The 25,402-nt window shown below is 33.5% G+C and overlaps 2 protein-coding genes, 1 non-coding gene and 1 pseudogene across 3 annotated transcripts in view; 2 read left to right on the forward strand and 2 right to left on the reverse strand.

Annotated features, from left to right (window-relative positions):
• Window positions 1-25,402, reverse strand: part of LOC125842351 (BAG-associated GRAM protein 1-like) — a 274,321-nt gene that overhangs the window by 156,657 nt on the left and 92,262 nt on the right. The window lies entirely within an intron of this gene.
• Window positions 3,840-7,384, reverse strand: LOC125842349 (pentatricopeptide repeat-containing protein At5g43790). The gene is made up of 2 exons (XM_049521624.1): window positions 7,233-7,384; window positions 3,840-5,836 (listed from the first exon to the last, which is right to left on the reverse strand). The coding sequence occupies exon 2, from the start codon at window positions 5,693-5,695 to the stop codon at window positions 3,887-3,889; it is 1,809 nt and encodes a 602-aa protein (XP_049377581.1). The 5' UTR covers window positions 5,696-5,836; window positions 7,233-7,384; the 3' UTR covers window positions 3,840-3,886.
• LOC125843398 (small nucleolar RNA snoR114) lies at window positions 10,293-10,377 on the forward strand. Its single transcript, XR_007443996.1, has one exon. It is a non-coding gene; the product is annotated as a small nucleolar RNA snoR114 (small nucleolar RNA).
• Window positions 22,822-25,132, forward strand: LOC125842358 (serine racemase-like; annotated as a pseudogene).

The following is a 25,402-nucleotide window of genomic DNA, read 5'->3' on the forward strand; positions in this document are numbered from 1 at the left end:
TCATTGTGAGATCGTAAAGAGGGTCTCAATGAATCTTTTTTAGGATTCGTTATCACGCTTTTTAGATATTCAAACAAATCCAGACAATTTATGTCTTTTCTTTGCTTATTATAGTGAGAGATAAAAATCAATTTATGTTTGTTTTGGCACTACATTTCATCATTTTATTTTATGATTTCTCTAAAGAAAAGATAAACCACATTCCATTGAAACATCTAAGTGAAAAAACTTTAAGTTAACCATTTAAATATGTCTTTAATTATACGTATTTAACTTAATAAGTTGTAAATCTTAGGCTTGTTTCAAGTTGATATATATATATATATATATATATTTATGTTGTTGACTTAACTATATACACTTGAGAATACTTTAATAGAAATAAAAATTGAACTAAAAGTATCTAATAGGAACACTTTATCATATGTTTAATTAGTATAAATTATAGTTTGAATGTCTAAATAAAATTTACTGACACGTTTAAGGACTATCTATTATGTATTAAACCTATTTTAATAAAAACCAAGATAGAGTAGAAAGTTCGTTTTGCTGTATTTTGAAAAAATTGAAGAATGAAATTAGGATAAAAAGAAGTCTTAAAGAGAAAAATATCACTTGCTAAGGTGTTAAGGAATTCACCATCTGAGTATTTATAAAAACTTGGTGTACAATTTTGATCAACTTATTGTCAATAATTAAATACCTTTTCTGTTTTAATTTATTTGATCTAGTTTCTTTTTTAATCTGTTTAAAAAAATGACTTTTTTGCTCTTTAACAACTTTTTAATTTCAACTTTTCATATAACATGTTTAAAACCACAAATTTTTAAAAAATATGATTACATTTGATATATCTTTAATTTAAGGCAACAAAATTTACTTTTTTTCTTTTAAACTTTCTTAAATTTCATATTAAATTTAAATAAATCAAATAAACTGAAACAAAGAGAGTAGCTTCTAACTTAACCTTGACATATTTTAATCAAAATCAAATCTATCCAGCAAGCACTTCATCTTTAATGTTTAATGAGATAAGTTAAAAATACACCTAAACTATACTTATTTTTTGAGTTTCATACTTAAACTATTGAGAGTGTGAGTTTCATACCTAAACTATCGCTTATTAGTTTGAGAAACACACCTCTCTCTTTTATACCACTCTCACCATGGTGTGTGTAATACACTCTCTCTTTTATTTTAAAAAAATGTCACATCACACTCCACATGAACAAAACATTTCACTTCGACAAAAATTAAATAAATTATTAGTATTAGTTAAAATTAAAGATTAAAATTATTATCCAAAAATAATAATATTTTTTTATAAAATAAAAAAGTAAAATATTTTTCTTACCCCACGCCATCATTTCCTCTCCCTCCACCCCAACCACCCCCCCACCCGGACCCATTTTTTGTTTTGTTTAAATTTCTTTTATAAATATTTTTTTTTTACTTCATCCCCCCTTCCAATTCTAATTTAGATATTATTTTATTTTTAAAAAAATAATTCTATCCACTAGTCACATAACCCTCCGCTTCCAATTTCTTTTTTCGTTTTGTGTTACATACATATATATAAAATATTTGTTACTTGCCGCCACAAGACTTTTTTAAAATAATTTTTTTATTTATGTTATATACGGTACACAAGTAAAATTTTTTTCTAGAAATATATGTACATATATAACACAAAACGAAAAAATGTAAAAGAAATAAATAAATTAAAAGTGGAGGGTTAAATAGGATGGGGTAGAATTTTTTTAAAAAAATAAAATAATATAATTTTTTTTGGGAAATGAGTGAGTGGTTTTTTTTTCTAAAAAAAAGGACGGGGATTGTGTGGGTGGGGGGGGGGGGTACGGGGAGGAGGTGGTGGAATGGGGTAAGACAAATAATTTAATTTTAAAATATATATATATTTTTTGGGGGATGGTAATACTTCAATTATTAATATTAATAATTTATTATTTAATTTTTGTCAAGGTGAAATATTTTATCTATGTGGAATGTCATGTGTCAAGGTTTTTTCAAATAAAAGAGAGAGTGCATTACACACACCTCAGAGGTGTGTTTCTCAAACTAAAAAATGATAGTTTATGTATGAAACTCACACTCTCAATAGTTTAGGTATGAAACTCAAAAAAATGGGATAGTTTAGGTGTGTTTTTGACACTTGTCTCATGTTTAATCAATTGAATCTGTCCATCACTGTTGTATGAGATATTTTACTTTTTTTTTTTCATTTTATAATTAGATTGTTCTAAAAATAATTAGGAGAATAAGTAATTAACGTTGAGGATAAAATGCACGTACACAAAAAATACTTTTATTTTTGATATGCCAAGTGACAAGTAAAAATGAAAAATATATATTTATAGTGTCATAAATAATAAGTAAAAATAAACGGAGAAAGTAATAAAGCCGGAGGTATTAAAAATATTACGCATAGGGATTTATTTTTTTGAACACAATTAAATATGTTGCAGTTGTAGTAATTCTAAAGATCGGTGGAATGATTAAAATAATTTAGAGACAAGTAGCATCAAATAAATGAATTGAAGATATGTGCAAACACATAATTTTAATTAGTTTTTTTTTTTATGCAAAGGTCCATTCGGTGGTTTTTCTCCTAGCGTAATTTTTTTAATATTTAAAATTTGAACCCAAAACCTTCAATTGAGGATGGAGCAATTCCACCGTTGGACCACAACCATGTTAATAATATAAGTACTTTTAGACACAATGAATTGTGTAGTTGAAGTTTGTAAAAGCATCTTTTGGAATGCTTGTAAGTTGTAACACTATCGTTCCCTTCCCATGATTAATCAACTAGCTACAATTCAAATTAGCAATACAAGAATTATATATGAAGTTAGGATAAGTCTATAAGGGGTCTTTTGATTGGATATTTACGAGTAGTGTAGAATAGAGTGTATTAGTAATGCTGATCTTATTTTAAGTAAGTGTCATCTTCTACTATATGCAACTTACCTTAGGGTTCCGTTATTTAGCAACTTGCAAACAATCTTAACTTTATTTGCGCTAAAGTTCGTGTCACAAAATTTGGGATAATTTTGAACTCAAACTTAATTTGTGATAGTTTGAAAATATATCTTAATTTTAAACAATTCTTTATTTTCCTAATACTTAAATTCATTTGAACTTAAAATTTTTTTAGTTGAATCTATAATTTTTTTTTAAAATTCTAATATTTGCATAAAAAATTAATTCTATTAAACTCATAAAAAAAAACCAAACAAAAGAAAATGATTCCATTATATCCATCAAAAACTAGAAGGGTATTTTTGACAACAAAAGCTAACAAAGGGTAAAATTGAGCTATTATTTCTAATAGTTCTAGGGCAATATTAACAACTTCTTATGCCATGTTGGACTGCCATGTCAGCATCTAAATGGCTTATGTGGTAAGGCTAACGTTGTAAGGGTATTTGTGGTCCAACAAATAGACGAGAAATGTATTTTTGATACCAAATACAAACGAAGGATAACTATGAGCTTTTTCAAATAGTTCGAGGGTGTTTTTGACCCTTTTTTATTAAGAAAATAGGGTGTTCTAGAATAGGAATAGTATTGAATAGATTGAGTTGGAATAACAATAGCACCCCGTATTGTTATTGTCATGGTTTACTATGTATAAGATTAGTATGTATATTAAATAAAATACCAAAGGTAATACATGTTTTATTTTCTCCAATACCAAAGGTAATACATGTTTTATTTTCTCTAATACCTCCTACCAAACGACCCCGAATATAATAGGAAGTTAACACAGTATACATATATTGATATATCTTTCACCAAAAGCAAGATCACAATGAAATGGAACATATGATAAAAAAAAAGGGAGGCTTGATGTGTACAAGTTTTACCAATAATCCAAACAAGAACAAGTTCCATTTCTAAAGTGATGAAACCTAGATCTATCTCTTACTATAATTTCCCTTTCATAAATCATTGAAATAAGCTTAGTAGCTGTGTGACAATCATTGCAAACCCTTAAATTCTTTATAATTCTAATAGGGGCACCAGAATCAGAAGCAATAAGAGCATAAGCAATGGCTAACCTTTCACTATGGTAGGTAAGGGCATTTTCCTTCTCTTCCTCTTCAATGTCGAACAAAACTTCTCTTGTTCCTGACTTATGACCATGTTCTTGCAGCCTTCTGTGCATCTCATCTAGCTTCACGTATATCCATTTGGCTTCTGGATGAGTCTTATCGCCAATAAGGAACTCGTGCATAGCACCATCAATATCGACAATGCTACTACCAGGAGCTTTGTCAATCCCCTGATCTTTCATCAACTTCCTTAAATGCTTCACATCATCCCACCTGTTCAAGCTAGCGTACATATTTGACAGTAACACATAATTCCCGCTGGTCTTCGGCTCTAGCTGTATCAATTGTTTCAAAGCTGATTCGCCTACCTCTAAGTTACCATGAATTCTAGCAGCTCCAAGTAAGGACCTCCAAATAACTGCATTTGGCTTCATAGGAATGGTCTGAACTATTTTTTCAGCCTCCTTTACTCGGCCTGCTCGACCAAATAGGTCTACTAAGGTCCCATAGTGCTCAAGCTTAGGCTCAATGCCATAATCCTCCTTCATTGACTCAAAAAATTTGCAGCCTTGATCAACCAACCCCACATTAGAGCAAGCACACATTATAACTAGCATTGTTACATCATCAGGAACTAAACCTTCTAAATCCATTTTCTTGAAAAGTTCAAGGGCTTCCAGACCAAGGCCATGAACTGCAAGTCCTCTAATCATGGCATTATAACAATAAGTGTCTCTTTCGAGCAATTGATCGAATACCTGGCGAGCAAAATCAAGACGCCCACAATTTGCATACACAGCGATTAATGCTGCGCCAACATATCTATTGAGCTTGAGACCATTCCTAAGCACATAAGAATGAGCCCATATTCCTTGACTAAGTGCACCTAAATCAGCACAAGCACTAATCAACGCCACCAAACTAACTTCATTCGGACAAGTCAAAGATTTCTGCATTTGTCTAAACAGAAGCAAAACCTCCAATGATAAACTAGAACTATCATACACACTATCAAGATTGGATTCATAATAAACAAAATAATTATGTGCATAAGCTGCGAGTATGGAGTTCCACGAAGCTAGATCAGGTCCAGTAATTTGATCAAAGAGGAATCTTGAAACACCCAATTCGCCGCACTTGGAGTAGAAATTAAGCAATGAGGCTTGAACAAAATGATCATAAGGTGGTTCGAGGAATTTCAAGACATGGGTGTGCAAGGCTCGGCCATGTTGAAGCCATGGTTGAGAACTACAAGCCTTAAAAAGAGAAGGGTAGGTGTAACTGTTGGGTATGAGAGTGGTTTGCATCAGAATACGATTGTAAAGGGCTAACGCAAAGTGAGTGTGATCATCTTTTTTCCTAGAAAGTGACGATGAGATGAGGGTGTTGAAAAGGAAGATTGTTGGATTGGTTACATGGTTGAAGATGCTTAGAGCATAGGAAATGGTGGCATCTATGGTGGAGGATGAAATGAGAATGCGACTGAGAGGGTAAGTGTGGAAAATAAGCCCAGTTGTGATCATTTGAGCATGCACTTGCTTGAGGGTGGCTATGTTTTTGCATTGTTCTATGAGTTTGAAAATTGGGTGGGCAGATTTTGGGCTTAATGTATTCATGTGATGTGCTCAAAGCTTTGCAAGACAAACAAAACCTCTCACAAGTCATTAGTGCAAAATGAGAGCTCTCCTTTTGATGATGCACTGACACAGGATTAATCTCACGGCAGAACTTAACACCAATCCTGATCATGCCTTCATCTAAAAATCAAAATATAACATCGTCAGACTCAACTTTTCTACATATATATGTTTAGCACGTAAGTGAACAAAATTACACACCAAATGAAATGGGAATGGTGCATGAAATTGGTTATCATCTATAAAATAGATAACTAGAAATTAAAAACGAAGAAACGTGCAAATGATGCTGAAAACATTTGGCCAAAACCTGCGGCTGCGATTTAGCGATAAACAGAAAGCAGGTTGAAGTTGGCGATTAAGCTGAGCTAAGCTGACAATCGTTTTAAAATGGGTCAGACTTGAATGAGTTAAAACTTAGCTCAATTTTATATATCTTGTGCTCAACCCATAAAATTCTAGGTGGGTTGGGCGGGTCATTTGTTTTGGGGCTCATTTTGACAATTCTAATTGAAATTCTCATCTTCTAAACTATGCAGTACCTAGGATTTTGCCTTGAGAAACAATCGAGGTAAATTCTAGACCACAAATGCGTCCAAATGAACTTTCAACTAAACCTCATATGAATTATTCAGGAAGGATCAATTCCAACTCCCAACAAGAACAATTGAGACAAGATCACACAATACAAAGCAATACCAATCAGTACTACATAATATTACCTACAAAAATTGATAAAATAATTTGCACTATAAAAAAATGAAGAAAATAATACTCCGCAAAACAAAAATCAAACTCCAACACTGCACACTTAGAATTATGCATGTCCGGGCTGTCCCCATTGCACAGAACAAATACAAGTGAGGTGAAGCACAAGTTATGAGTGCTACTACAGAGAGATCAATGATAATCAAGCATAACGTTTCCTTGAGCAATTCACTACTCTTTTCCATATTATCAGATTATTAGAGAGCATAGGCTCTGAGTTAACACAAATGAGGTAACCTTAGCCCGCAAAGACATCCTCTTGACCTCCAAATATCTCCCTCAGTTTCAACATTAAACTCAATTAGGTCTGACTACATTATGCATCAAATGAGAAGCACATTACTTCACGCACAAATGCAAGTGTATTATTGAAACAAAGTCATACTTAATAGTATAGATTTTCTGCACCACACCTTATATAATGCGAGCTCAATGTACGGCTACAACGTATTTAATACCATATACTTAAGCCTAAGAAACTATCAACAAGTAGGCCTAAATATCACAGTGGCAAATTATCAAATAAGTGGTGGGCACTACTAATTAGAGTGCGGTTTTGTGAAGTTTTCAGTCCTCCCCAGTTCTTATGAGAATCATAGTTCCTAACCAAAAAAAAAGTATCATCAATAGTGCATTCATCCAACTTCAGAACAAGTTTTCACCATTAACGCAAGCATTTTACATTCAATTTGAAGGGACTTGGTGGGGATTAAGGAAGGGGTCGCCAGAGAGAAAATATGGATTATACCTGGTTTGGTCTCTGGTGAGCGAAGGTGGCAGTGTTGGCCGGAGACGGAGGTGGCGTCCACATGTTTGGTGTTATGGAAAGGATGTAGGAGTAAAATGGAGGAAAAGTTGTATACCTTTGCATGTATCCACAAATATAGTGTGAATGTATATGCAAAAGACGCACACAAAATACAAGGGATGACATTCTTTGTTCTAATTTCAGTTGGATTCACTCACTCTTGTAATATATGTAAAATTTATCTAAATATACAACTTTTTTTACTATATTCTTTAAAAATTTCTATCGTTTAAAAATTACAAAAATTTCTACTTTACGTGATGTATAAGTCAAATACATTACTTTACGCAATGTATTAGTCGGATACATCACTTTACGCAATGTATTAAGACGTACGCAATGTATCAAGACATTACTTTATGGGATGTACCAGATACATCACTTTACGCGATATATCGATCTGATACATCACTTTACGCAATGTATCAGTTGGATACATCACTTTATGCGATGTATCGGGACGTTGCGTGATGTATCCAAAACTGAGACACGATGTATCGGGACGTTCAGTGATGTATTTGAAATTGAGACGCGATATATCAGGACATTGAGGGATGTATTCGAAACTGGGACACGATGTATCGGGATGTATTGGAATGTATCCGGATTCCACCAAATTTAAGGGATTTTTGTAATTTAGAAAAGAGTAGAAATATGATGTAATTAGCTCTTAACACTATGAGATTTGTGTAAAATCTACTTTATTTATTCATTCTTGTATAATTTATATTCATTTGATTTTGTATCACTATTCATTCACTCTTATATTACTTATTATTATATCTATTCGTTCTAATACAAAAATACAACAACATGAGAGAGAAAAATATAGAATTTGTTATATTCTAGGTGTTTTGATGATCCTCACAAATGAAGGGACCCGGTCCCTGGCAGAGTGCTCTCGTCCAGATTCAAAATGGAGCTGTAAAGCTGTCATGTCAGGTGGTGGGTGAAAAGTACAGTGTACTGCACCAATAGGAAGCGCGGACGAGGTTGCTTGTTTCTGTGGTCAAAACTCTTGTTGGTGACTGATATATATACAATAATAAACAAACAAAATTATTTATTCAAAAAGGAGAGAGAGTTATCTAGTCTTCTCAAGAACTCTCAAAGAACACATTGCAAGGGACCTAGTCCCTGCAAGGCAGCGTATGTGAAAAGGACGACAAGACAGCTGTCAGAAAAGCTGCCACCTCTAATGTGGTTGGTGCACATTTTTTTAGAGAAGCAGACTCTCAACCAATGGGGTCCTCTCATGGAGTTTGTGTTCATTTGATATAGTCTCTTCTCACAAAACACAAACTCAAGATTTGACAAACAAATGTTTGAATTTCTCAAAATTCATAAGCTTACAAAGAAGAAGTCATCTTCAAGGAAGAACACCGCTCAACTCAACAAAGGGACCTGATAGAGTACTGAAGAATCTTTGTTGTATTTTGAGCTTTGTGTCTTATGTGCTTACATTGTAAATCTACTCCTAAGTTATAAAGGATAGTAGATCATTTGCTTGTCTAAGTATTTAGTTTGAGTCGTATTAACTAGAGTTAGTTAGTCGAATCATCTAAGTTTTGGTCAACCCTTTTTACATCACTGTTTGATGTTATCCTGGGTAGAGTTGCCTAGGAGTGTCAACTAGAGTTAGTTGATGTGTGGTGCAGCAGAGTTGCTGCTCGTTTATGCTTTTGTCTTGGAGATCGGAGTTGGTGGCTAGAGTTAGCCTTGTGGGGTTCTTTAAGTCTAGATCAACTAAAGTTAGTTGGTTTAGTGGGCAATAGGAGTATTGCTTAGGCTCAGTAAGTAATATGCGTATTACTAGTGTTGAGATTAAGAGTTTAATCTCATTGGTGGTTGTAATCTGTGTTTCACTTTTGCTTGAGAAGATTAGTGAAAACAATTGAAAATCATGTGTGACGGGTCGTGGTTTTACTTCCTTGAGTAATGAGGTTTCATGTAAAAATCATTGTGCCTGATTTACGTTATGCCATTTATTTTCCGCACTTTTACTTCAGTTACTATTCTTGTTGAGTCAAGGGACCTGGTCCGGTGACTGATAGTGGACGCATATATTCCAACAGAATTGCAGAGAGAGAGAGAGGGGACGAAGTAATGAAGTATAGAGAAAGAGAGAGAAAAGGGGCAAGAGAGGAAAGATGCGAACGAGAGGAGAAATACTAAAGAAATATTCCTCGCCAAAAAAATTTTAATTTCTAAAGCTCAAAATCAAAATTTCTTATCATGGACAAAAGTAATCATATATATTCCACCACAAACTTTAACGGTATTACTAAGAACTGACTCCTCAAGTCCTCCTCATTGATTTAAATTAAAATTATCCAACTACCAAATACATTCATACAAAATTAATTAATGTGTGAGTAGTAATACTGTGTCCAATATATAAGGACACCATATTGATTTCATGATTTTTATTGTTATTCTAGTTGTTTTTATATATATATTTTTCACAGTTGAAAACATGATAAATTGAATAATTTTCATGTATACTCTAAAAATGTGAATTTTAGTTCAAAAATGAAAACAAATCAGCGTTTAAATAAACTGAAAAATAGATATATTGACCATAGAATAAATTTTAATTTAGTGGTTTTACTGTTGTATTTTTATTTAATGTATTGAAAATAGCATATATATATCTATCTCACAAGATAGCAGTTAAAACACATTCTATCTTTTTCAGACCTCACTTATGAAATTACACTGATATATATATATATGTATGTAACATTATGAAATGTAAAGCTTGCATTTGATGTACTTTTGATATACTTTCATAATTTATGTTACTTTTAGCATATAGTTCAACAATATTATAATTTACTTCAATGATTAATTAAGTAAATGATCTATGTTGAGAGGGAAAAAAAAGAATTCAGATAAATTATATATTTTATGTCTCCTACATTAATCAACTAGCACCAGTGGTAGAATAGTACCCTGCCACGGTACAGACCCGGGTTCGATTCCCGGCTGGTGCATCCAGAGCCATGATGACTAATGCACAAATGTGAAGATGGGTCTTCATACATGTCTGATTTAAGTGATGAAATGTTATGTATCCGAGCTCTGTTTTTTTTTTTTATATATAATAAATAAATCATCCATTGATCTAATTTGGCTACGCCCTTGGCATTCATATAAATCTTAGCTTGGCATCATAATTTTTTTTTATGTATAATATAATTTATATATTGAATCTTTTAAACTTATTTGTGTGCCTACTTTCTTGTAGTTTGATTTTCTTTATTGAACTTCCTCGATTCCATCTTATTCCGTCCTTGAAATTCACGTAAATTCTAGCTTGGCTTCATAAAAGTTTTTATGTACATTATAATTTATAGAAAAAAGTATCAGAAACACCTCTAAATTTGGCGCAAATTATTAGTTTTATTCCCGAACTATTGATAGCCTTAAAAACATCCCTAAACTTAGCGCAAATTATTAGTTTCATCCCCGAACTATTAACAGCCTTAAAAACACTCATCTACTTGACTAACTAAACTTAGATATACCCCTGATACACTCCCGATATGCAACATGACATAGCAAGTGGTCTCAAACTCTTGTAGGAGCATTGAGTTCTTAATAAAAATCAAGAAAAGTGTTGAAAACACCCCAAAACTTGACGAGAATTTAGGGGTGTATTTTGCTAATTTTTCAAGATCGGGGGTGTATTTAACTTCAATTAGTCAAGTAAAGGGGTATTTTTAAGGCTGTCAATAGTTCGGGGATGAAACTAATAATTTGCGCCAAGTTTATGGGTGTTTTTGATACTTCTCACTAAGTTATATGTTGAATATTTTTTTAAACTTATTTGTGTGCCTATGTTTTTGTAGTTTGATTTCCTTAACTGAAACCCCTCGATCCTATCTAATTTCTCCATTGACATTCACGTAATCCTAGCTTGGCTTTGTAAAACTTTTTATGTATATTACAATTCATGTTGTGGTAACAAGATAAATCTTAAGTAAAGTGTTGCATATCAAGATTGTATGTATTTATTTTTATATTTGAATATGAGATCTTAAATGAAGGATGAAGGAATCTTTTACATCTCATTACAATGTATAAGACGATCTAGTCTTAGTAATGAAATGACCTATATGATGACTCTAAGGTAAATCAAGATTTTATTTATTCCTAGATTTGAACATGATATCTGAAATGAAGGATGAAAATTTCTTATACATCTCATCACAACGTATAAGACAATCTAGTCTAAGTAACAAAACGACCTCTAGGTAAAGCGTTGTTGTCACGCCTCGAGCCTACACCCTGCATGTAACTGGCACTCGAGAATCATTGTTGGCCCCAAGCGAACCCTTGTCCTGACTCAACTCTCAGCGGAAAACTTACTCAACAATAAAAGACCCTCAAATATAACTCAACTCATAAAGACATCATTACTAAAATTAGTTTAGCTCAATATAGTCTGAAATGTTCAATAGCATAACTGTTCAACTCAAGTCTTAAAACATTTAACAAAAGAAATGGAAAAGACTCCTCAAAACACTATATTTATGAAGCCTTTAATGACAATGATGGAAGTCGGGACAAGACCCACGACATCCTAACAAAACTGAAAAGTAAATGGGAATCCTCCGGAAGCAACGAGGCTCACCAAAGCAACTTTGAAACTGCAAGTGGTATCAACGGTGCACATGTTGATGACCCTGAACTCCTGTATCTGCATCATGAAAGATGCAGGCTAAATGGCTTCAGTACATGGAATGTGCAAACATGTAAGGGGAACTCTAAAGCACAAACATAAGCTTGAAATGATAAAAAGGAAGAACATACTCACCTCATCTCGACTCAACTAAAAGATACTCAAAGATACCCAAACTCAGAAATACTCAACTCAGTTCAATATAAAAGCAACAATAAAGATGCATTATAAAGAAAGCCTTTAAAATAATAGATAATAACTAAGATGTATTTAAAAATAAAGTAATAATTATTTTACTCTTATTTGGGAGATTCTCTAACCTACAACCATCACTATGAGCTATGTGATAATACAACGTCTCACCCAATCTGCCAGAACTACCTTGCCGGAGTCTAAGACATCCTCAACTAAGTTGATCCACTAAGCTATGCTTAAAAATCAATAAGGAATCATCTAAAAAGTATGATCCTTTTTACCCATGTTGGCATACATGATTTATGAGGACTTTGAGTTGTCTGAACTCGTCCCCATATCGGTGCTCAATACTACTCCCAATAATATAACTCATGCTCATATGCTTAAAAACATTTCCTTATCTTGAGATTTATTATACAAAAGGGTCTCTTAAAAGAGATATTACTCAGAAACTCCTCATGAACTCATTTGGAAACCAAGGTTTCATTCTCATTTTAAATGTAAAACATTTACTCTTGGGAATACTTAGTTCCTATATATTCATTTTGAAAAATGAAACTCAACTATCCTGATCCTCATACTCAAGCACTCAAGTCTTAAAACAAGTTTTAAAAGTTTGTAAAAGACTTCACAAAATTGACTCGCAAGGTTCTCTCAAACTTGACTCTTAATCTTTTCTTGAATTTGAAATGTGAATTCAAGAATTTATGATTTGGATATACAGATTTCTCAATGATTAGATGTAGTTTGAATAGTTATAATCAAGAAGAGAGTAAGAATACATTTTAAAAGAACTTAGAGGGAACATACGATGGAAAAACGGATGGGGTCAACTGACCCTGTCGCACTGAGTGGCGTGGGGAGCCATCTTTTAAACTACAGAGCACCATTTCTAGTGCACTGCTGGCGTGGCGTGCTAGCCCCCCTGGCGCGCCACCCCAGGCCCTGCCCAGAAAACCTGACGATTTTTCCTCTTCAATTTTGGCCCTAATTCGCCTACAATTGATTGATTTATCCCAAACTTCTTAGATTCGTATACCCAACATAAGTAAAAAAAAATCTACTCAAAAACAACTCTCAAACTCATAACATTCACCTCAAAAACTCATCAAATCCCATTATTAAAGATTTAAGAACGAAACTTCAAGAACATCAATACATGGATTGTCATGGACAAAATTAACTCAATAAACTCATGATTGGCGTGAGGATGAACGAACCCATCACTATGAAAGCTTACATACCTCGTAAGGATCAAATCCTGGACGAAATTCTTTGAAGATCGCAAGAACCTTGAACGAACGCTTGAACTTCTCCTTTTTCTCCTCTTGAACTTCTCTCTAAAATTTTAAGTGTTCTTAGGATCGTGAAAACTTATCTCGATCAGTTTAGACCCCTATTTGGGTGAAAAAACGCTTAAAGCTAATGGGGTAAGGAAATGACCAAAATATCCCTCCTTAATTCAAATGAATTTTCTAAATCGGACAGGCTAAACTCAAACATGCATATCTCCCTCCTCCAAACTTGGAATTTAGCAAACTCGATAGCATTGGAAAGATGATTTCAAGATATTTCATTTGATATATCATGGGCCACCTAAATCATCATGTGCTAAAAGTTATGGTTGTTTGAAATTGACCCAAAACTCACATTTTAAGAATAACTTGCGCAAATCTCAAATTAGCTCTTTCCAAATTAGTTCTTTCTAAATTTTGCTCTTTCTAAGACCGAGGTTGTCACTCCCCGAGCATATCCCCCGGATGTAATTGGCACTCGAGAATCATGGATGACCCCAAGCGAACCCTTGACATGACTCAATTCTCAGCGGAAGACTTACTCAACATTAGATGAACTCAAAAGTCTCAAAATTGATAACTTAGAATATTTTAAATAAAATATTCACTGGCCAAAAGAGGCAACTCAAGTCTTAAACATCAACATTGGAAATGAAAAGACTACCCAACTACTATTGTCTATCTATAAAGCCATTAATAACTATGATGGAAGTCGGAACAAAACCCATGACATCCTAACAAAACTGAAAGATATAAATGGAATCCTTCGGAAGCAAGGAGGCTCACCAAAGCTAACTCGAACTGCAAGTGGTATCAACGAAACGCCTGTTGATAACACTGCATGTATCTACATCATGAAAGATGCAGGCCAAATGACATCAGTACATGGAATGTACGAGCATGCAAGCGGAACTCTAAAACATAGACATAAACTTGAACTTGATAAAAAGGAAGAACGTACTCACCTCATCTCAACTCAACTCAATTCAATATAAAAGCAACAATGAAAATGCATTATAAAGAAAACTTTTAAAATAGTAGATAATAACTCAGATGTATTTAAAAATACAATAATAACTCTTTTACTTTTATTTGAGAGATTTTCTAACTGTCAACCATCACTATGAGGTAGGTGATGATACAATGTCTCACCCATGCTGCCAAAACTGTCTTATACATTGTCGAAGTATAAGACATCCTCAACTAAGTGGATCCACTAAGATATTCTTAAAAATCAATAAGGAATCATCTAAAAAGTATGACCCTTTCTACCCACGTTGACATACATGATTTATGAGGACTTTGAGTTGTCTGAACTCGTCTCCATATCGATGCTCAATACTACTCCCAATAATATATTTCATGCTCATATGTTTAAAAACATTTCCTCATCCTCAAACTTTGAGATTATTACTCAAAAGATTCTCTTAAAAGAGATAGTGCTCAAAAACTCCTCATGAACTCATTTGTTACTCTTATGATTACTTAGTTCCCATATATTCATTTTGAAAAATGGAACTCAACTTTCCTCATCCTTATACTCAAGTACTCAAGTCTTAAAACAAGTTTGTAGACTTCTCAAAAAGACTCGAAAGACTATCGCAAACTTAACTCTTAATATTTTCTTGAATTTGAAATGTGAATTCAAGAGTTATGATTCATGGTATAAAGGATCTCTTGATGATTAGATGTAGTTTAGAATCGTTATAATCAGGAAGAGAGTGAAGATACTTTTAAAAAGAACTCAGACGAGACGAACGACTGAAAAAGACGAGGGCAGGAGACCCTGGAGCTGCACGCCAGCCCCCCTGGCGCATCGGTGGCACGTCACCCCAGGCTCCGCCTAAAAAACTCGATGATTTTTCCTATTTGATTTATGGCCCTAATTTACCTAGAATCGAGTGGTTTCTACCAAATTTCCTTAGATTCATTTACCCAACACAATTTCATGAAAATCTACTCGAAATTCCTTAAGAACGATGCTCATAAACAAGATCCCCACCCCAAGAACTCAAATCATTCAACCTCAAGAATGAAATTATGGATGAAAATCACATGATTGGTGTGTGGGTGAACAAACCCAACATTATGACAACTTACATACCTCGAAAGGATTGGATCCTTAGTGAAACTCTTCAATAATCGCAAAAATCTTGAACGAACACTTGAACTTCTCCCTTTTCTCCTCTTGAACTTCTCTCTAAAACTCTAAACGCGTTTAGGAATTGTGAAAACTGATCTAAGTCAGTTTAGACCCCTAAAATATTACTAAAAATGTTTAAAGCTAATGGGGTAAGGAAAAGACCAAAATATCCCTCTTTAAGTCAGATGAACTTTCCTTAATCGGATAGGCTGAATTCAAACGGGCATATCTCCCTTATTCAAACTCGGTGACGTTGGAAAGAGGACCCAAAAACCTTTCATTTGATACCTTATGGGCCACCTAACTCATCTTGTATTGAAAGTTATGGTCGTTTGAAGTTGACCCAAAACTCACAACTTAAGCATAACTTGGACAAATCTCGAATTGGCTCTTTCCAATTTAGTTCTTTCTAAAAGTAGCTCTTTCTAAGACCGAGGTGTTACAGTTGTTTATCAAGGTTGTAGTCATTCCTAGATTTGAATTCAAGATCTCAAATAATGAATGAAAAGACCTTATACATCTCATCACAATGCATAAGATCCATTTAAGGAAAATTGTTCCTCATCAAAATTTTATCAATTTTGAAGGCACGAAATCAAAATTTCTTATCCGTGATGAAAAAAATTATATACATCCCACCACAAGTCAAAATTTCTTTCATTCTCTATTTATCTTTCAAAATTGCTTTGAAATGTTTTTCCTTAAGCCGGCGGTCTTTCTGAAACGATCTTTTTACCTCCGAAAATAAGGATAAATCTATGTACACTTTACCTTTCTCAATGTTAGACTCTACTTATAAATTGCATTAGTATATTGCGTTTGTAACTTTATGAAAAGCTTGCATTTGATGTACTTTAATAATTTACGTTACTTTTAGCATATAGTTCAACAATATTATAATTTACTTCAATGATTAATCAAGTAAATCATCTATGTTGAGAGGGGAAAAAAAGAATTCAGTTATAATTATAATTTTTATGCCTCCCACATTACACAACTAGCACCAGTGGTCTAGCGGTAGAATAGTACCCCTGCCACAGTACAGACCGAATTCGGTTCCGACTGGTGCATTTCAGAATTGTGTGAAGTTGGGTCTTCAAAGATGTCTGATATAAAAGACGAAATCTAGTGCATTTTTTGTTATTCAACATAGTTAGGTACAATCCATACTAGTATAGAGGGTTACTTTATGTTCACATCGTGACTTTTTCCATCATTATGCAAAATAATTTGTTTGTATTGGAAATTGAAGCATAGTGTGCAAACATTGGTAGAAAAGTGGTAATATATACTAGAAGGTGTGCGCAAGATGGCTCAGAAAAAATAATAATAAGTTCAATTATTTTCAAGGTGAAAAGACATAATCAAGTAAAATGACTCATTTCCCAAGTTACGTCCTATTGAGGAGGATGGATTCATAATGGTTTGCAACTTTCTTTTGTCTTATAAGTTAGTGAACTTAACGCTTATATTTTCGGGCCACAAACTTACGAAACAAAAATTAAGCTTCACTCGACTAGTGTCACTTCTATGAGTCACAAAATAAAAAACTTTCAATTTTGAAAGTTGGTCATTTCAAATGACTTGTGAACTTGGTGGCTGGTGCACACTTTTCAAAAAAATATGCACTTTAACTAGATTTATTTTCATCAAACACACCTTTTAACTAGGTCCCTCAAACTCTTTAGAAACTCTAAAAATCGGGTCGGATTCTTCAAAAGAAATTTTCTAAAGAATTCGAAATGATTGTGACAACATTTTTTGAAAGTCAAAGCAATATAACTAATTAGCATAGTGGATTTACTTGATTTTCATATACTTTCTCCTTTATTAGGAGGAAATTAATAAACGTAATTACAATTCAATAGGTTTTTCTATATACTTGCCTAAAATTGATAAGAAGAGGATGTGAATTAGAAAATAAAAAAAAGACAGTTCGATGCATTAAAGTTTTTGTTATGTGCAATGTCTAAGAAAGGGCCCGACCACAAGATGACCTCCTCCAAGGCTCGCCTTCTTGAATTAGAAGATAAATAAAATAATATTCAATCTCGCATCAAGTTTATAGGAAAAAAATAGTTTGTACCTGTAATAAATAACCAAATATTTCTAAGACTATAAATATTCTATATTAGAAAAATGCACATGCCCTCATATGTCTTTTTTTTTTGAAAATTTTCACATATACGTATTTATGTATTAGAACCCCGATTAATAAGCTAATTAAAAGATAAAATGCTCCTAATTAAACTTTTCTCTATTAGAGCTCGAATATGACACATTTATGTTAATGTGGAGAATTTTATCCATCGGTCTCACGACCATTATCAAAGAAGAATTATACTAGTCTACTTTAAGTAGCCAAATAATTTTCTACCACAATTATTTTCGATACATTTACATGTTTTTCATTACTTGACATTATGTAATTTTTAAATATATAAATTTTATTATAAATAAATAAAAGGTTATCATCTCAATTTTAAAAGAGCAACTTTCACATATAATAAACATAAAAATCATATTTGTATGCTATAGCTATAGTTTGCATAATTGCGCTCCATAACAAATTTTATGTTTGCTATGACTATTAATATGTATATTTCGCTATACATGTATAAAAGAAAGCAATTGTATAATCTGTTTTGGTATACATATACAAAAGAATCAATTGTATAATCTGTGTTTGTATAAAACGAGAAAGAGAGAAAGACAAAAGAAAACTGGGTAGGGGAAGATCGTATTTGTATAATCATAAGTGTATAAGACGAAGATATATGCATTTGTATTTGTATATACAATTTTCTCTCGCTTTATACAAACACAAACGCAATGTATACATTTGTGTTTGTATAAAGTGAGAGAAGCGAGTGAGAGTGGCGAGCGAGATCTGGGAGAGGAAACGAAAATATATGTATATATACAATTTTCTCTGGCTTTATACAAACACATACCTATTTTATACATTTGTGTTTGTATAAAACGAGAGAGGTGAGGGAGACTGCCCAGCGAGAACGAGAGTGGCGAGCGATATTCACCAGGGAAAGAGGCGAAATAGCAACAGTTTGCTATGGGGTACAATTAAATCAAACTATGGTTATAACATTTAATTTGAATTAATAATTTGCTATTATATACAATTTTCCCATCATATTTATTCTTAATCAAAAGTCTTGATAATGTCATATTAAATAAATTTAGTACTATAAGGGGTCGTTTGGTACAAAGATTAATAATGCAGAGATTAGTAATGCAGAGATTAGTAATGCATGCATTACTAGTGCAGGGATTAGTAATGCATGAATTATATTTACCAAGTGTTTGGTTCATTGTTTCCCACTTCATCTTGTGTTTGGGTTAAAATTTGTATAAATTATAGGAACCACATATTATAAGTACTGAATAACATTTTATCCCTTCTAGTTTTTTATTTACCAAAAATCCCTTAAAAATGATGTTTGCGGGATACATAGTGTTGTGCACGGAATACATTAGATTTGATACATTCCACATAGCGGGATACATAGCGTTGTGCACGGGATACATTAGGTTTGATACATTTCACTTAGCGGGATACATAGCGTTGTGCACGGAATACATGCGGGATACATAACGTTGTGCACGGGATACATAGTGTTTGATACATTCCACATAGCGGGATACATAGCATTGTGCACGGGATACATGCGGGATACATAGGTAAATAAGTGATTTTTGAAATTTTTTGAAATAAGTAGGGATAAATGGATATTAAGGTAAGTAAAGGAGTGTAGTTAAGTAATTTGTCCTTAAAATTTTGTAAAAAATTTCTTTCCAATTATACCCTTGAATTATTATGTAATTGGGTTAAGGTTAATAATTGCTGGACAATATTATTTTTTTATGGCCTTCTAACTAGTGGCGAATTTAGGTGCAAAAAATAGGGCACCCGAACCCGTGGTCTTTTTGTAAAATTAGATATTTTATGTATATATTTTCTAACATTTGTATAATATTATATTCTTGCACCCGTACTATAAAAAGTCTAATTGGTCCACATGGTTAAATGTTGAGCTTTTGACTTTGAGGACTGAGGATCAATTCCCACTTAATACATTTTTCTTGATGCACCCATGTTCGGATCAATTCCCACTCAATACATTTTTCTTGGTGCACCCATATTAAAAAAATCCTAGATTCACCTCTGCTTCTAACTAGCTATGAGAAGAACAATTTTGTTGTCATGTTTGCCTCTTTTTATTCACTTAAATTATTTGAGGATAAATAATTGTCATCTTAGTAAATTGATCACTTACAAAATATCAATTTCAATTTAAAAAAAGATAAACTATCAACTTTAAAATTGAAAAAAGACGGTAAACAATAGTAAAATTGAATAAACCATCTACATTTACCCATAAAAATTGCAAATTGTAATTTTAATATGTATGCAATTTTATAAATTGTTCAAAATACAAATAATTAAAAAATCACACAAATATATATATATATATATATATATATATATATATATCAACAATTATACATTCAATTAAGATCCAAACGTTATGTGGTGATATATTTGCCTTTTTAATTGGTTAATGTTAAACAACTCACATGTTAAATATTGTATTAATTTGTATTGAATTTATTTAGTAACAAACAACTCTCTCTAGATAATTTGTAAGTTAATTTATTTAAATAAATTTACTAGTACAAATATAAAACATATAAATCAAGAAAATAACTAAAATGATTTGAGATATATTTTTGTCTTTACATAGACTTCTCCATGGTATTATATCTCATGTATTACTAATACCTCCAAATGGAAGGTATCAGTAATACATCATATAATACTATGTATGGAGTATAACTAATCCATTGATTAGTTATGCATTGGCCCAAATTTCTACCAAACATAGTAATAAATAATATCATACATAATACATGGATTATTTATTTTAGAGAATTGTATATAATAGCAAACTATCAATTTAAATTAAATTCTATAAATATAGTTTGATTTAATTGTACCTCATAGCAAACTGTTGCTATTTCACCTCTCTCCTGTTGAATCTCGCTCGCCACTCTCGTTCTCTCTCTCCCCTCTCTCGTTTTTTATACAAATGCAAGTGTATAAAGTGCGTTTGTGTTTGTATAAAGCGAGAGAAAATTATATATATACATATATTTTCGTTCCCCTCTCTCCCCTCTCCCAGATCTTGCTCGCCACTCTCCCAAATCTCGCTATCTCACTCGCCTCTCTCACTTTATACAAAAAACGCAAATTGTATAAAATGCGTTTGTGTTTGTATAAAGCGAGAAAAAATTGTATATATACATATATTTTCGTTCCCCTCTCTCCCCTCTCCCAGATCTCGCTCTCTCACTCGCCTCTCTCACTTTATACAAAAACGCAAATGTATAAAATGCGTGAAAATTGTATATATATACATATGTTTTCGTTTCCCTCTCTCCCCTCTCCCAGATCTCGCTCGCTCACTCGTTTCTCTCACTTTATACAATTGATCTTTTTCTATATGTATACCAAAGCAGATTATACATCTGCTTTCTTTTGTATATGTATAGCGAAATATACATATTTATATTTGCTATGGAGCGCAATTATGCAAACTTTGCTATAACATACAAATATGAATTTTGTGTTTGCTATATGTGAAAATTGTTCTTTATTTTAATGCGACCTACCAAACGACCCCTAAAATTTTATGTCGAAATTATTATATTTATTCCGAGTACCAAACGACCCCATATGTGACTATTGATTATACTCTTGGTGAACTTCAATTTCTCTCTGCTTAGTGACTGTAAGTTCTTGCCACTCATAAAGGTTAATATTGATTCTTGATTTTAGTAGTATATTTTTTAATTTGCTGTAACAGGTGTAGAAATTATCTGAAATTGAGTTTGTTTGTTCATGGACCCAAATGTTTTCTTGAGCTGATTCAGCAAGTTCTTGATTTTTTATAAAAATGGGGAAATGGGAGGACGGGAATTGAACTCTCATGGATAAGGTGAAAGTTTGGATAGCTAACCAATTGTGTTACTAAGATTCTCCTGTTTCTTGTTGTTTATGTATGAAAAAAGTTGCCTTTTTTATTTTTATTTCCTTGATAAAGATGATAGTAGTGTATTTGCATATGCTTGTTTTGGTTAAGTATTATGTACAGAGGCGGAGCTAGGATTTGAAAGTTATGAGTTCTGGATTCTAAGATTTTACTGTCTCAAGTGTTAGTAATTGGATTGTGAATTTATGTGGTGATTTTTTTAAATGCATATACATGATTTGAATCAAAGCTAGATAGTTCTGCCAAACCCGTGATATATGCTACCTCTATCCATGTGTCTGTGTATCTGCATCTTGTTTGTTGGTGATGGGGAAGTTGGTTATCTCATTGAGGGGTTGCATTTTAAGGTAGCGGATGTAGAATAATGTTGTGAGCATGTGACCACTGACGTATAAGTTATGTTGTTCGGACTCTCTTCAAGGTGTGTGTTGGGTCCTCCCAAAATAGTGCATTTTTGAAGGATTTGACAAGGGTGTATTTACATATGGTTATTTAGTTGATTGGTCTGTGTATCTGGATCCAGAGGAGGAGCGAAGAAAGGTAAAGGGGTTCAATTGAATCCGTTCACTTAAACAATGTTTTATTGAATCCCTCGACACATAGGCGGATCCAAATTTTGAACTTTATGGTTTCAAGTTCAAAACTTTTGTTGCATCCCATTCAAATCCATTATCTGTTCTTATTTAGTGAATCTTTATACACACATACTAGGTCTGAGCTAAAGTTACTGGTGTAGATGAACTCGTAAATTGTGAACTACATCCACTCCTGCCTCGCGTGAGGAAAGATTCTAGTATAGTGGTAAAGGGGGTTAAAGAATTGTTTTAGGTCATAGGTTCAAATCCTTGGTGTAAACTCTAGTATTTATAGCAGATACCAACTAGTTGAGGGTTTAGGCCTAGTTGATTGATTGATTAATATAACTAATTCGAGCCGAAGACAGTTCGTTCAAATTATGGGTGATGGGGGTAAAAAACTGATAAGTCTGAGTGCAATACATTGAAGTCCTTTGGGACACAGAATGCCCTTTGTTTCGCAGGAAAATATGTGTATTACGTTTGATTCCCCATTGCCAAGTTCACAAAATTTTTCATGTTATATGACATTATTGTTTGTATTGGAAGTGTATTCTTCTTGTGTCAACTGATTATATATTTCTCGTCTTAGTTCTTCATTGGATAGATTTGAGAGATTCCACATGTTTTCAGTTTCAGGAGTGTTGACTTCCATAGTAATTATTGATGGAACCTAACCATCTAGCAATGATTATGCTGCTGATATCTCTTCCATCAGGCAAGCTCAAGTACGCATCGGGCCCTTTGCGCACAAAACTCCTGTCCTCACCTCAGAAACTTTAGACTCTATTGCTGGAAGAAAGTTGTACTTTAAATGTGAATGCTTTCAGAAGGGGTGAGAAGCTCTTTAACATAGAGTGGAAGGATTTCTTTCAAAGTAGTCTTGTATAAGTGTGTTGTAGTGAACTAGAGTTTCTGCTATTTTTCGCTTCTAAGGGTTCTAATTAAGGGCCATTGTTCGTGCAATTTATCAAGGGAGCTTTTAAATTCCGAGGGGCATGCAATGCTATTTATTCACCTGATGATGATCATGCTGCTAAAGGAGTTGTAACTCATAGCTGGTTCGTTCAGATCTTTCTGGTTTCTGTGGTTTACTATCTATATTTATTTTTCTGGATTACCTCCTGATCTACTTCCCGTTAAATTTAGTGGAAATCATGTTGCAGCTCTTGCTTTGGCTGCAAAGCTACGGGGCATCCCTGCTTATATTGTTATACCAAAAAATGCTCCAAAATGCAAAGTCGAGAATGCCAAACGTTACGGTGGTCAGGTTATCTGGAGTTAGCCATCGATGCAGTCCTGATAGGATACTGCAAACAAGGTGTTGCAAGATACTAGTGCTGTTCTTATTCATCCCTATAATGATGGGCGCATTATAAGGTAACATTGGTTTTCTTTGTTATTTTTGAATAGATGATACTTGGTACTTCCCCCTTCTCAACTACAAAATAGATTGAGAGGGGCCTGAAAGCCCCCAAAGAAGCCTTAAGAGTATTCGGACGCACGTGTTTTGTTAAAATTCTATCTCCTGCCCAAGACAAACTGAGCCCTACATCTCACTTTATATGTTAATGATCCTTCTGTATGATGATTTCATCTTTCTCGACATTTGCACATTACGAACTATTCCAAGTCAACCTGGAACTTCTAATTGAACTGTATGGAATAGTAGTTTTTGATATTCCAAAATACTACTTTTTCCAAAAAATTGAACCTTTTTGCTAGGAATCTAGACAGTATGATCTGTGCTGATAAATATTTCTCCATCTAATATTTTTTTTGTGGTCTTTACAGTGCGCAGGGTACAATATCACTGGAGCTTCTGGAACAGGCTTCCGAAATTGACACCTTAATAGTCCCAATTAGCGGTAAATCAACTTTTTAAAGACTTTGATATATCATTTTCTTCAAATTTTAATTTGTAGACCAGCCTCAATTACTGGTATGGAATGAAGGTGGTGGTCTGATATCGGGAGTTGCGTTGGCTGCCAAAGCCATTAATCCTGCCATTCACATTTTTTCTGCCAAACCAATGGGAGCGGATGATGCTTTCCAGTCGAAGATCAATGGCAGGATCACTAAGTTATCTGAGGTCAACACTATTGCCGATGGGCTTCAAGCCTTTCTTGGAGACCTCACATGGTAAGGTCTTAGATCTCCTCCTACTCTAAATCACTGTGCCTATTTTGGAGCTTTTGGCAATCAAAATCAAAGGTTTGTTGGCGGCAAGATCGGCATGACTTTATGTTTTAGAGATCGTACTAATTTTCTTAAACTATGTTGCTTGGATTCTTCAAAAATATTGTCAAGTATGCATTTTGAGGATCCGACCCGAGTGAGGCAACATCTTTGGAGGGTCCAAGCAACATAATTTTTTGGTTCTCACTTTTAGTGTATTTACCCCTGCACTGAAGAAGCCTCTTGGTCCCTTTTTCCCAAGCCTTTCTACCCCTTAGCTCCTTTTCTTTCACTTCTACGCGGATTTCTAACAAGCCAATTTGATAGCTTTGCTTTTTCTAACACACTCTTGATAACTTTACTTTTTCTTGCAAGCCAATTTGATAAATGGTATCTGGCATTTACCTTTACAGTCAAACAGGCCTATCGTCCATGATCTCGTGGATGACGTCATAGTTGTTGATGATGAAGAGATAATACAAGCTATGAGACTGCTATGACATTCTAAAGATTGCAGTGGAACCAAGTGGAGCTATTGGCCTTGCAGCCGTTCTTTCCAATAGTTTTAAAACAAATCCAGCCTATAGTGAATGCAATAATATTGGCATTGTAATTTCTGGAGGCAATGTTGATCTTGGTGTGCTTTGGAATTCCGTTAACCAATGAGAAACCCTGTATTCAATCTCTCCCCTGATTCATGTATTCTTGCAAATTCTTGTTCTTTGATTTATGTTTCACATTATTTGTTTTTTTTAGTGTTCTTTTGTTATGAATGCTCTGTACTGCTTTCCTTCTTAGTTGTCATTTTCCCGCTACTGTCTTATTTTCTTTTTTATAACTGCTTGCTTTGATGCTCTTGAGCCGATGGTCTGTCGGAAACAAACTCGCTACCTCCACGAGGTATGGGTAAGGTCTACGTATACTCTACCATCCCAGACCCCACTTGTGGGATTACACTTGGTATGG

Source organism: Solanum stenotomum, chromosome 10 (genome assembly GCF_019186545.1).
Source record: "Solanum stenotomum isolate F172 chromosome 10, ASM1918654v1, whole genome shotgun sequence".
Lineage (NCBI taxonomy): Eukaryota > Viridiplantae > Streptophyta > Magnoliopsida > Solanales > Solanaceae > Solanum > Solanum stenotomum.

What these genes read in the sequence shown, in the direction of transcription:
- LOC125842349 (XM_049521624.1), bottom strand. Translation starts at nt 5,695, where the DNA reads ATGAATACATTAAGCCCAAAATCTGCCCACCCAATTTTCAAACTCATA.